General features: G+C 47.1%; 1 protein-coding gene across 4 annotated transcripts in view; it reads right to left on the reverse strand.

The window, feature by feature from the left end:
* Positions 1–2,332: 2,332 nt before the first annotated feature.
* The window catches only part of dusp8a (dual specificity phosphatase 8a), a 60,186-nt gene continuing 49,374 nt past the window's right edge, over positions 2,333–13,144 (reverse strand). For all 4 annotated transcript variants that reach the window (XM_036534874.1, XM_036534875.1, XM_036534876.1 and 1 more), the window contains 4 exons: positions 6,341–6,507; positions 4,930–5,089; positions 4,545–4,668; positions 2,333–4,275 (listed from right to left, as the gene is read on the reverse strand). In XM_036534874.1, coding sequence (XP_036390767.1) covers positions 3,168–4,275; positions 4,545–4,668; positions 4,930–5,089; positions 6,341–6,507 — 1,559 coding nt within the window. In that variant the 3' untranslated portion in view covers positions 2,333–3,167. The remainder of the gene's footprint in view (positions 4,276–4,544; positions 4,669–4,929; positions 5,090–6,340; positions 6,508–13,144) is intronic.

A 13,144-nucleotide genomic window follows, 5' to 3' on the forward strand; every position in this document is an offset into this window, starting at 1 on the left:
AAAGGACACTACTCTTTGTATCCTTTTGTGATCCCAATGGTCTAAACACACAGAGATGTGGTAGATATATGAGAATACAAAGCAGACATGCACATATGTGCTATTGATAGCCAGATCCTCGAGCTACTCATTTTAGAAATGTCTGTGCCTAAGAATGTCATCTTATTTGACCCTTGAAGTATGATAATTTAACAATTTAAACTTTAAATGTACATTTAGAGTTCCCGTTCAAAAGATTGCCTACAAAAGTGTGGAATTTTTGATGGTTTATGAGAATGATACCCATTTGACCTGGTTTTTTCAAGTCACTCAAGATAAAAACACAACTGAGATGAAAGTATCTTTTTTGTTTGTATTTTTGTTTCATTTTCACAAAACAGGTACAAGGGGAGGAAAAAGCCTTTCAGTAGAACCTGAGGTATTTTGCATCAAGCAGCCTAAGGTATCTGAATTTTTCTTTAAAAAGTTACCTAAATTCATTCATTTTTGATAAGTTCCTATTTACAACATGAGGATGGTAGTAATAATAATAATAATAATAATAATCATGATAATAATAATAAACCACACTACCAACAGTTTTAATAATCAGGACTGCCTGCATCTTTACATTGGTTTTTAAATAATAACAATATTTTTAAAAATACAGAAAAGAGGAAAGATAAAGAAATGTGTCACACAGGAGAAAAACATAACACAGTCAATCCAGGTCTGAATTTACAGCAGCACAAAGAGAAGGTCAAAAGTTTCCGTATGGGAAAGCTACCATGAAGAGAATAAGAAAAAAAAGTTATGCACTGCAAGGGGCACACTACCATTCACTTCTGCGCCAACAAAACCTTCTCACCTATTTATCTTTGGAAAGAGTGAGTGAGTGAGAGAGAGAGAAAGACAGAAGGCAGGAGCTGTGCTGGTTGGAGACACACTCTACCCCGAACATTCAATGGGGGGTCTTCGCTCACTGGAAATCCAATGAGCACAACTTTAATGACTGTCACAGCAGGGGGTGCAAAGGCCTAGGAGAACATATTCCCTGGCCCTGATTTGTTCATCTGCACTAGGCTAAGGTGGCCACCCTACACTGGATCAGTGCATTGTGGGATGGAGGGCGTGGCCTACAGGCTACTTTCATCAAGGTTTCAGGTTGTAGCATTCCAAAACATTAGTAGGGGACCTGTTGCATTTTCAATGTGTCTGTGAATTTCCTTCAGTTTGGTTTCATTATTACATACCCTTTCTAAATACAGGGTCTTAGACACAGAATTTGGCTCATTTGTACCCTTTGAGCACCTTATATCCAAGCCCTACACCCCTGCTTTGGCCAGCAGAGCAAAGAGGGAGCCAGGTCGATGGGACCCTCCCTCGCAGTCCAAACCTTTGTTGTGGGCATGAATCCCATGTGCCACAATTAGCATTCTCCCTGCAAGACCTCCCTACCTTTGCTAGCATAAACAGAGGAGGTCAAGGGGAGTCAGCTTGTTTACTTGCATGCATAGAGGACGGCACTTCTGATCTTCTCCAAGAAGTGCTTCTGTCACTTTTTCTCACACTCTCACTCTCCCATAGTCTCCACTGGGTGAGCTCACCATCAAAATAAATAAATTCATAAATACAAATGCAAAAAAGAAAAAAGGATAAAACCACCCCTTTATTCGCCCAGGCTCTCCTATTTATTTTTGTGCTGTTAACACCATGCTCAAATGGTATACATGCATTCAGCTTTCTCTGTTCCTTTAGTAGGCTTCAACAAGTCTGTCGACAAGATGTATTGTTATAATCTGCAGAGTAAAAAGTCACACTAATGCAGCAGTTGGGTAGCCAGTAGTACCATGGGAAATGCACCAGTTTGCAGCAGACCTTGGGATACCTGCAAGAAATGGTCTCACTTTGTTTTAAAAAAGTAGGAGAAAGTGCATTAAATGTCAGTTTAATACCCAACATATACTCAGCCTCTTTCACTGATTTCGAGAAAAATAAGAGAAATACCTTGTATTGCTTTGTATGTGTATGTGTGTCATGTTTGATAAATACCGTATTGTTCAAAATGAAAGAAATCAACATAAAAATTGTCCACAAACATATATCATTTCTCATTGCCAGAATGAACAGGTAAAATAAATTAAAACTATAATGGAGAAAATATTAAAAGACCATTAAAATTGCAGTAAAATTCTTTACATACATACATATATATACACACACACACATTATATATATACATATATATATATATATATATATATATATATATATATATATATATATATATATATATACACACACACATATAAAGCTTAGTGCTGTTTTGACAACAGCTTGTCTTTCTGTCTGCTTGTCGGTTGCCAGCCGCTCTGAGCATCTTCACTTTAACAAGGGCGGAGTTAAGAGAATTGTGGAAAACACCCTGCAGATATGATTCTCACCTCAATCACAGAGGATATCTTCACAAATGAAATCTCAAAGGTGTGCAACTTTTAACACTGAGAACGAGGTGCAGATGCATTGTGGAAACCACCATCATTTTTTTAAACTTTCTTAAAACAAATGAGCACTCTGCCTGCACTAAACATCACGGTAGGTATAACAGTTTCAGAGTGACTAATTCTTTTACATGAACATAATCAGCCAGCACCTACAGAGAATCCTTCATGTATAAAGTACCACTGAGTGCCATTATTGAGAGGGTTGAAGTCCATTGCTTCCCCCAGTGCTGCACCCTGGCACTTCACTGGCTCAGAGCCACTGTGAACGCAACAACGACAAGGACAAACAGAGCCATACTTCCTTCTCTGCAACAAGGTGCTGCTAGAGCAGCAGACAGGGACTATTACCTGCCCTGGCTGGGGCAACAAGAGGGAAGCATGTCGATTTTCCTGAAAAGAGAACTTTGACTTTGCATTGTTTTGTAATGTACATAGTGACCACCAGTGTCAGTGCTGCCCTCCCGTATCGCTGTGTGTTTGTGCTGAAAGACACGGTTGGGCATGGAAGCCTCCCCAACTGTCCGGCATGCTCCGAGACAAAGGACTCCACAGCTGTTTGTTTCTCATAGAGTCATAAATATACACAACAAAAATAGACTCATATATTATAAATTAACCCCCCATTCCATCCTGTCCCACTGCCCATCCCCAAAATCTGTCCAATCTGGTCCATGGCCCCGTGTGTCAGGACACCTCAATGATCTCCATGCTCCCAGAGAAGCTGGACTGCTTGCCGATCTTGCCCAGCTCCTCTCGGGAGTGTGTCTCAGAGATTCCTTCCTCAAACTCCATCTGGCAGCTACGGCGCTTGAACTGTTTGTCAGTGCCACCACCACTGCCACCACCGGGGGCATCCTCATGCCAGCTGCCCCGTCCATCCCGCCGGTCCTGGGGCTTCTCCCGCAAGCGCACAGCCTCGCAGCCGCCCGTGAGCCCACTGCAGCCGAATGTAACGTAGGCTGAGCCACTCCCGAAGCGGACTGTGCCCCCGGGCCCTGTTGGATCAGCGCCAAAGAACCAGGGCCCGTCACCTGTGGGTGTGCCAGGCGTGGTGGCTTGCGCTGTGTCCCTGTGTTTGGTCCAGGCTGTACTGGAGCCCACATTGGGCAGGGTCAGCAGGAGCGAGGCCTTCAGGTTCTCGTCCAGGCTGGGACTTTTGTTGATGGGCCCGCTGTGGCTGAAGCTCAGGCTGAGTGAATGCGCTGGGGAGCTGCTGGTGCTGCCCACTGGCTTCCCTTTCCTCCTCTGCCGCACCCTTGACTCCCCACAACACACGGACTCTGCCGACCCTGGGCTATCCAATGATGGCGAGAACTGGCAAACGCCATTGGCTGTCTCGGGGCTGTCCAGCTTGCAGAGCTTGGGGACATCTTCTGAATCCACAGGGGTGACAGCCAGGGCCGGGGGGGCCTGGGGGCAGTGGCTGGGGGTATAAGCCGACTTGATGTCTAGGGAGAAGGATCGCTTGAGGCGGTTGGTATCCATGATGCGCTCAGCTGACAGGTGCAGACCATTGAAGCCTTGCTGAAGCGACGTGGGCGATGGCAGCGTGGACTCCGTCTCCTGGTTCTCGGGCTCCACTTTGGAGTGGCCGTTCTCCAGTCCCACACTGTCTCCATTAGCCTCCTGCACCACGGGGTCTGGCTCCTCCTCCTCCCTTCCCACTGCCACAGCTGCCTTCCCAGAGGCAGAGGACAGGGCCTTTAGCAGCCGCAGACCCTTCTCGAACTCCAACAGCTGACCCAGGAAGTTGAAGTTGGGTGATATTGAGGGTCTACGATCCTTTACAAACCTTGGAGACATAGAGACAGAGGGGAATTAGAATCATCACCAGTGCACCCTACTGAATATGTATGGGTTTGTCTTGTCACAAACAGAGCAATCTCTGCCGGACCTTTTCTAAAACTGTTAAATCATGTACGTTTATAGATAATGAGTTTATAATCATCATTCCAGTAAATGGCTGATTCTAAAGCAAGTCATTTCCCGAAGCAGGACATGGTGACACATGCACCTTGTGTTAAAAGACATGCAACTTAAACTGGCTAAGGGCGGCCTTACCTGTAGGCATCGTCTGATGACAGACCCATTGTCTTCATGATGTAAGCAATGGCAATGGTGGCTGATCGGGAAATTCCTGCCAGACAATGGACGATGACTCGGCAGTTGGACACCTTGGCTTTGTCTGTGGATGAGAGAGAAGGGAATTATGTGGTGGGCATAAGGGAGGTTCCGCTTTGCACAAGGAGCAGGCCCCGGCCTCTCGCTGTCATCAGCGTGTGAAGGCAAGGGGAGCTTGTTTGTCGACCTCCCACGCATGCAAGACCAGGTGTACTGCGTAGGCAGTGTGAAATGTAACTCTGCACTAGCGGGTTCTCATATAAGACAGCTCAGCAGGCAGTGGTTTCTGCAGGCAACAACGTGGTCACCCAGTGTGCCTCCTTACCAATGAAGTCATTGGTCTTGTCCAGCCAGGGCAGTAGTTTCTCACAGTAATTGTCATTGACAGGAATCCGCATGAAATGGCTCTCACAGATGAAGTCCGGCTTGGGGCAGGTGTTGCTGGCGTTCAAGACATAGGTGATGCCATTTTGAGCCATTAAGTCCTGTGTTTGAGACAGAAAGGGGCAGGGGGGAGGAGTAGGGGCAACTGTCAGGATGAACTTTAGCAGAGAAAAAACAAATCATGCCCCAGAAACTTCCCATTTCAGAACACGAAGGCTCAGGTTGACAAGACATTCTCCTTGACTGATAATCTGTGGCCAACGCATCACTCAGAGCAGCAGCAATGGGTGTATCTGCTCTCAGTCACCAATGCTGTGCATGTGTGGAGGCTGTCTGGGAGAGAGATGGCTGGCTCTTATAGAGGGATTTTACAAAGTTGTCAGCACCCACCTTGACAGGGCTGGTGCCTCACATGACAAGCTTTCCACACAATGTGCTGCATTACCACTGTTTGATGATGTAAAAAAATTCCTCACAAACAAAAAAGTTTTAATGGTATACCTATGCACACACACACACACACACACACACACACACAAAGTACATACCCACAGACCCAAACTATTTTGTTTATATCCATTAATTGGAACATTTTCTTGCTTCAGTCTAAGCTTTCTGCCTCATTATAAAAATTCCCACTCACAATTATATGCAAATGAGGTGCTGGAAGGTGCTGCTGCACATTTGCAACAGGGAAAGACTGGAACAACTCTTTCAGCTCCTCTCCTTTCGTTGCTCTCTATTAGGGGATGGATCACTAGAATCTGCCAACTAAAGCTGGGCTGCATCTAAAGGTATAATTAAAAACAGAATCCTCCAAAATCCCGAGGAGAAATGGGGTTACCAGCGCGAGCTGGAGCCGTCTGGTCGCTCGCAGGTTACCATGTCAAAACACAGTTTTAAAAGGCTCCAGCAAAAACGGTGGCCCACTAAACGACCTCATGAGTTTTCCAAACTGATCTTTTCTTCTCAGCACACAAGGGAGCTAATTACACCTATCTGAAACCCAGACGTGCGGCACTCTTTGAAGGAAATGTGGCACGTCCCTCATTCATGGTTGCCACGGCCTGCTCTTCAGCCCACACAGAGGCACGCTTACAGGCATGTGGCCAAGGTTGCTGGGGAAAAGGGGAGGTCCAGATCTCCACAAGCAGTGGCACTGTGTGGCCAATACAAAGCCAAACAGAGAATCCCCTCCAATTCTGAGTATTGTGTGCACTCTCACAGAAAATTCATTGTGACATCACTACAAAAAACATACATAAAATACTAGACTAATTTGTGTAAGGCCACAATTTTGACTTTGGCACAGTGGTGGGCTTTCAGAGTTCACCAGGGCCCCTGCCCCTCACCTTGTTCAGCACATCCTTCTGGGAGCCCAGGTACAGATGCGGCAGGATACGTGTTGGGCCCACGTTGGCCACCGGCAGGCAGGGCTGCGAGAGGCTCATGGGAAGGATGGCAGTTGGCTTGCCCTCACACAGGCCTGGGAAACAAGAGGAGAAGGCCGCAAACCCCCCTGCAGAGCAAACAGAGATTGTACGGTTAGCCGTTGAGGAGACGAGCATTCTCACACAAACATTCCCCCTCAGGCTCTAAGGGGTGTTCCAAATGCAGGAACAGCACAGATGCCTTCAAATGAAATATTAAAGATCGATGACACTTAAAACACCTTCTGAATTCCCCCTACTGCATAAACACACAGTTGGGGATGTTCTTTATGGCTTTTGGTGACAGGCGTAAATGTCACCTTGTCCCCTTGGCAAGTTATGCAATCAGGCTGTATGCAACAGCACTAAGCGTCCTGAAGACAACAAGCAAGGGGTTGTTGGGGGCATTAGTTAAGGGTAATCAACAGGCTGGGCAAGTCATTGCTCATTGGCTAAGATTAGTCATTTTACATATGTGTGCAATGACTCATGGGCGCCATTTCATGCAAATTTTGCATAAAGGAGAACTCTAAGATTGTGCAACTGCTTAACACCAAGGAAACAAACACAGCAGGATATGCTCTGATGGAAAGGGAGGGGGGATTTCTCCTAGATCCAGCCGATGCCCTCTAACATGCTGCAAGCACCTGATTACATTCAAAGGCTTGCCAAGCAGTGCAGTTGGCATCATTGGTACATCTCTCAAGACATTTGTATTGATTCAGAGTGGTTGGGAGAGAGCAGTATTCTACCCATGTTGTGAACAAGGACAGAATGTGAGGAGAGGCATAGAGAGGTTCAGCGTGACTAGAGGGCCTGCAAGCTAAGCACCACCCCTTTCAAAGCCAGTCCGATCTGGTTTCGGCATCTGTTTCTCCCGGCTCTGTTTCCTGTATGACATCATCTCCTCTCCCTGACAACTGCATCAGGGCAAGGGAATGAGGAGGGGCCTCAGGTGCAGTGTCCCCTCAACTCACCACAGCAATCCTCTTGAGCCCCCTAAACCACACCATTGACTTTGAAGGGCTGATATGGCAGTTTCTCAAGCCTAATAATTATGTATTTGTGACTCAAACAATTACTTGGAAACTAGAGACATACACGTTTTAAAATGTCTCAACCCATGTGTTGTATGAAGGAATTGGTAATGCACATCCATACTCTTGCAAGGAAAAACAAGCTAAATCACAATCTCAAAGCTGTGGCCTGCTTAGCAGTTTTGCACTTCTGGAATTTTAGGGGAAAAAAAAAATGAATAGCCTTGCCGAGAGAGGGAATGTTTTAGCAGAGCAGATCAGTTTAAATCCTAATCTCAGATCAGTTTTGCAGAACTGGGACGTGTTATGGGAGCCCTGCTCCCGAATTATGCAGGCAGTCAGAGAAATGACATCACCCTGGATCAGCTCTAGAGCCCATGGCCCTCATGTAACAGACACTGAGTCCACACAGAATGAGGGATGAGGGTAGGTCTGAACAGAGGCCTACCCTAATCCATACAGAGCTAAGGCAGAATTGGGGTGAAGAGGATCACTAACTACATATGAAAGAGAGAGTTAGGGCAAGACGCATGCAAGCTGAGCCATGGGCAAATGGACAGAAAGAAGAGAAAGAAAGAATAAAATAAAGTAGACTAGAATTAGAAGAACAAATTAACATGTTACTGGCTATCCAGCCATCACTGTGTTGCTCAACCTGTTTACCTGCCCCTCCTGACTGTTCCCTGTCTTTAATCTCCACAGCCTCCCCCTCCACACAACCCAAAACATGTCTGCTGTCCTGCCTGACAGTGCATGGCCCATCATCTGCCCCCACACATCAGAACCACTGTTCTGTGTGCTCCTCACTGGGACGGCCTCATCACCTGTTACCCAGGCTTCGGCCTTCCACATACGAAACACAGCTCTGTAGCAGGCTAACTACTATGTGGCCTTAAACACAGCAGATTTTATTAAACAGGCAAGTGAATATGCATAGCACACACTGCCTTATGTGTCTAATGTTGGTCACACTGCTTCTAACTGGGATGAAATGAGAGTTCAAATGCAAAGAAACCCTGATCCTGTTGGCCGGCTTTTGTAAGGCAGGCGTGCACAAAAAACTGCCGTGACATCACTGCACAGGGCCCCGCTCCCTGAACTGCAGAGCGCTCATGAATGAGACAAAAGTCAACTCGCCCGGGGCACAATGAGTCAGTTTGCATAGTGAGTAACCGTCACAATGACAGGCTCTCTCATGCCCTCACTGGATATACAAACCATGTCATTTTTAAACAGGCAGATAAGGATAACTCAAACAAGGTCAGCATCACACTAATTGCGCTCTGCTTCATGAGGGGAGCCTGGCCCAGAGCAGTGATGTTTTGACATGCTCTTCTCTGTGGGCCCTACCACAGCCAGCCAGGGTTAAACACATATTCTGGTGACAGACTGACGTGGGAGTGCAGATTCCTAATGACTGGCTTGCAAAGCACTAACAGCGAGTCTTCTGGCGGCACTTTGCTACTCCTGGTGACTGGCCCTTTAAGCTTGGAGTGAAGGGCTGTCTGTTTCCAGCTATTAATGGCAACAGCCGAGCACAATGACATCACTGCTCAGCATGAGGGCAGGCACTATCTTGCCTGTCAGTATTAGGAGAGCAAACTTAATTTTTGCCAGCTCCTTTCAGCAGCTGTCTGCTATCTAACAGGAACACACACTGACACATGCTGTCAAAGTTCAACTGCCATATGGTGTACGAGCCTCCTATTCCACCCCATCCCCACCAAGCCCAGTTTACCCCACCCTACTCCACTCCGCCCCGCCCCCTAGTAGCACCCCTTACATTCTGAAACCCAGTGCTGTGACATCATGGCTTGGGGAGGCGGGGCGTTGCCACAGCAATAGCAGCACATGGGACTTCTGGTTTTGGAATCAACCCATTCCAGTAAGGACTGCTTGCCCATCGCTGTCACTCCTTGATGGTGATATCACGTGGTCCGGGACAGGCTGGGAAAGCACCTTGCATCAAATGGCAGGTTGTGATTGACTAGCCAGAGGCAAATATGGCACAAAGCAACAGAGCGAAAGACCAGGGCACAGAATGGAGACATAAAGAAAAAGAGTAAAGTAAAGTAAAAGGGAAAAAAAGGGGGAACTCCAGCAGATATATTCTCACTTCATAAGGGAAATGTGGAGAAGCAGCTCAGTGGTGTCAGAGACAAGGTCCAAACTAAAGTTTCACAACCCAGTTCTTTACATTCTGTGGTTGAAAAAATGACCCTTTAGCCAGTGAAGAGAGGAGCACAAAAAGCAGGGGTTGTGCTCTTTAGAATGAAGTCATCTGATATAAATGCCTCACACTCCTCCAGGGTGTGTGTGCTGTGCTAGGGCTAAAAACAGAACGGGAGCAAGCCCTGGGCCCCCCCTCCACCTGCACCACCTCTCTCCCTCACCCGCTAAATGAATCATGAGGACTGAAAATAAACCATTACAGCCAGAGCAGGGCCTCTCCACCTGGCCCAGGTGCCATCACTGCTAAAGCAAAACAAGCCAGGACATGAACAACTGCTCGGCTAGTCTGTCCGTATTACCTCGCAGGACAAGAGCTGTCCGAGTGTCAGTTTATATTGTAATCCAAGACAAAGGATGTAAATGTGCTTTGCAAAGGTGGCACGTCACAACATGAGCACTTTTACAGACATATCCGAAATTGCTATATCACAGATTGCTACAACATAGTGACATTATGATAGTGCTATGCACTCTCTCTCTCTTACCTCAGCCGCAGGGGGACAAAGAGGCCTCAGTGACTACTCTCAGCTGGAGAACATGGTCATTCCATGAAGCCCACATGTACACAAAACAAAGAATATTCCAAAACAAAAAATACAAATACAAATAAATGAACTGAAGCAGATGGACTAACACCTGAGACCCCCCCACACACACATACAAGCAGTCAAACACTCTGCTTGTACATCAAACACATTTCCTCCATCAGCAAATGTATTGCCCAGCCATGTGTGTAGAGTGAAACATGGTAAGTGCATGCTGTAGACCACTGATTCTCAATCCTGCTCCTGGGGCCCCCCTGCTCTGCACGTTTTCCATCTTTCCCTGCTCTACCTACCTGACTGAACTCATCAGTGGCACTTTTGATTAGCTGAGCACACCTGATTTAATAAAGAGCATATTAATTATTTCAATCAGGTGTGTTTGGAGCAAGGATAGATAGAAGATATGCAGGACAGGGGGGCTCCAGGAGTAGGACTGAGAAACACCGCATTAGACCAATGCTACCGATTATTACACACAGTAGCAGAACTGGAACTTGGGTCTGACATGACAATGCAGCCAAGGAAAGGGCTGGAAGGTATACAGGAAAAACAGCTGGGTCATTACCTAACAATATTGAATTCAAATGATAGTTGTGGGATGAGTTAACACAGCCCTTACTTTGCTATAATAAGCTCAAACTTGATAGCAAGAACACTTTGCTGCCTCAACAACATCCAAAGTGACAAATTCAAGCTGTGCAGACAGGCACTGAAATCACTTTAAAAGCTAAGTAAGTTAAAGCCATGGCTTCAGGGTGAGATGTTCAAATAACTCTTTGAAAAATTCCATTGGAGCAAGGCCTATTTAGTGACTGACCTGCTGACTGCCACAGCATCGCTGTATCTGTCAGGAGGGCAGGAAAATTGGGAATAGCACAATGATTAGTGGAGCTCGCCATGCCCCTGGGATGGAGGGCACTGCACCGTGGAGGCACGCCCACTTCCCTTTTCCAGCTCTTATGCAACCCCCCACACCCCCCACCCCCCGCCCCCCGCAACTCCCAATTTTCTGTGCCCCTCCTCCGATCCTCAGACCACTCCCTCAGCCTCACCTCACCTCCTGGCTTGGTCATGAATGAATGAATGGTGTCAGCAGGGTCCACGAGTCTCATTAATACTCCACGTTGTGCCGGCCCCACTGTTGGCCCCTCCCTGTACATGCAGCCTGGAGGCTGTCCTCTTCATGTACACTCTCTTTAAAGGAGCAAGTCCCTCCCACACAGCCTACCAGCTTCAGGAATCTATTCTGACACACCTCTCTGCCCCCCCCCCCTACTCAGCTCAGTTCTGCCTCTCAGGACTGCAGCCTGGCCATCTGCTGTCTGACTCCTACTAGACTGACATCAAACACAAAGCCACTCTGCTACACTGATGTTGCTACAGATACTATGTTCCTTCCTAATGCTCCTGATTTTCTGATTAAGGCAGACAGTTCTGTTCAGGTTGTATTTTGTATTTCAAGCTATTATAAAGTGGCACTGAAAAATGAAAAAAATAAATAAAACAAAGCATTTTTGAATTAGAGGCAGAGGATTCTCTTTCCCAGTTGTACTGTATAACTGTGGCCCTTGTGTCTGCTGACAAGGTGTGATCTGTCTGTGGGAGCGGACTGCTCCTGTGACAGCTTTGTGGTTTTGTGACAGAGCCTGTCCCTCTTTGTGAACACAGCACTGCACTGCATTCAGCTGCATTCAGCTGGTGGGGGTACAAGCACTGCTTCCAACAACACCCCCATTCTCCCCTCCCCCACCCTTCTCAAAACCATTGATCAGGCTGAGTAACTGGCACTGTCCCTCGGGATGTGGGAGACATTACACCATAGACATCCCCTCCCCATATGGCCCCTCTACATGCACACAAAAACATGACATCATCACCAGCTTTCACATAAAGAGGAGGGGACATTTGGACCCCACCAGCAGCACAACACTAATCCATTTTTTTCAGCTCTTCCTTTCATTTGTAAGTGTGGAACATTTCTTTCCTTGAAGCACTAAAGGCATTGTCCTGCCTTGGATTTCATCCTCTCTGCGTGCACCCCTGGTACCCAGGACAGCCCAGTACACTGATCACACAGCTCATCAGCAGGCTTGTAGCCCTGATGATGGCACTGTCTCAAACACGCATTCTCACTCAATGTTGTTCCTGTGTAGTCACCGCAAATGTGAACATGTTGTTTTTACCACTGTTTTGACTGAGAAATAAGAAACAACCAAGTTCGACCCCTTCCCTCACCCTGTCTCCTGTTCTGATTTGACAACAGTATTGTGCTGCCTCTCTGTGTCACAAGAGTAGCTACTGCTTCCTGTTATCCTTGTCCAGTTCCCCCTCTTTCAACCACAGGCAAACAATGTGCTTGCTTGGAGGGTTTTCCCCAGCCGTTACATACTGCAAACACTGATGATAATGGCAATTTCAGACTGTCTGTCTTACTTGACATGAACCCAAAACAGAGGTGCACTGACAATATGCACCTGCACAGAGCTCCCCAGTACACCCTAAAACCCAAGGATATGAAGCAACAGAAATGATTGGATCCTCATTGCAGCAGGCTTGCCTGTGATATCTCAGCCTCTGCCCTGCCCCTGTCCTGTACCAGTCCCCTGCACCAATCTACTGGGGGAGTCTGCACCTACAGTTACAGCATGGAACCCCTGCAGCTTAGAACAGAAACCAAAACCCCCTAGTGCCCTCCAGGACCCCCCACTCAGTGCCCCACTGAATCACTCCTGGAGGTGTGGAGAACAGGTGCGGAGATCAGAGCTGTCCCCCTCCCGTCTGCTCTTAAGGGGGAAGGGGAACTCCAAAAAGCCCCCCACAGAGAGGAACAGGGGGAATGAATGAAAGGAACACATGCAGGTCAAACACCATGGGGGACTGACTGAGTGCACGCCCACAGAGAAAAGAGAGGG

This window comes from Megalops cyprinoides, chromosome 8, assembly GCF_013368585.1.
Source record: "Megalops cyprinoides isolate fMegCyp1 chromosome 8, fMegCyp1.pri, whole genome shotgun sequence".
Taxonomy (NCBI): domain Eukaryota; kingdom Metazoa; phylum Chordata; class Actinopteri; order Elopiformes; family Megalopidae; genus Megalops; species Megalops cyprinoides.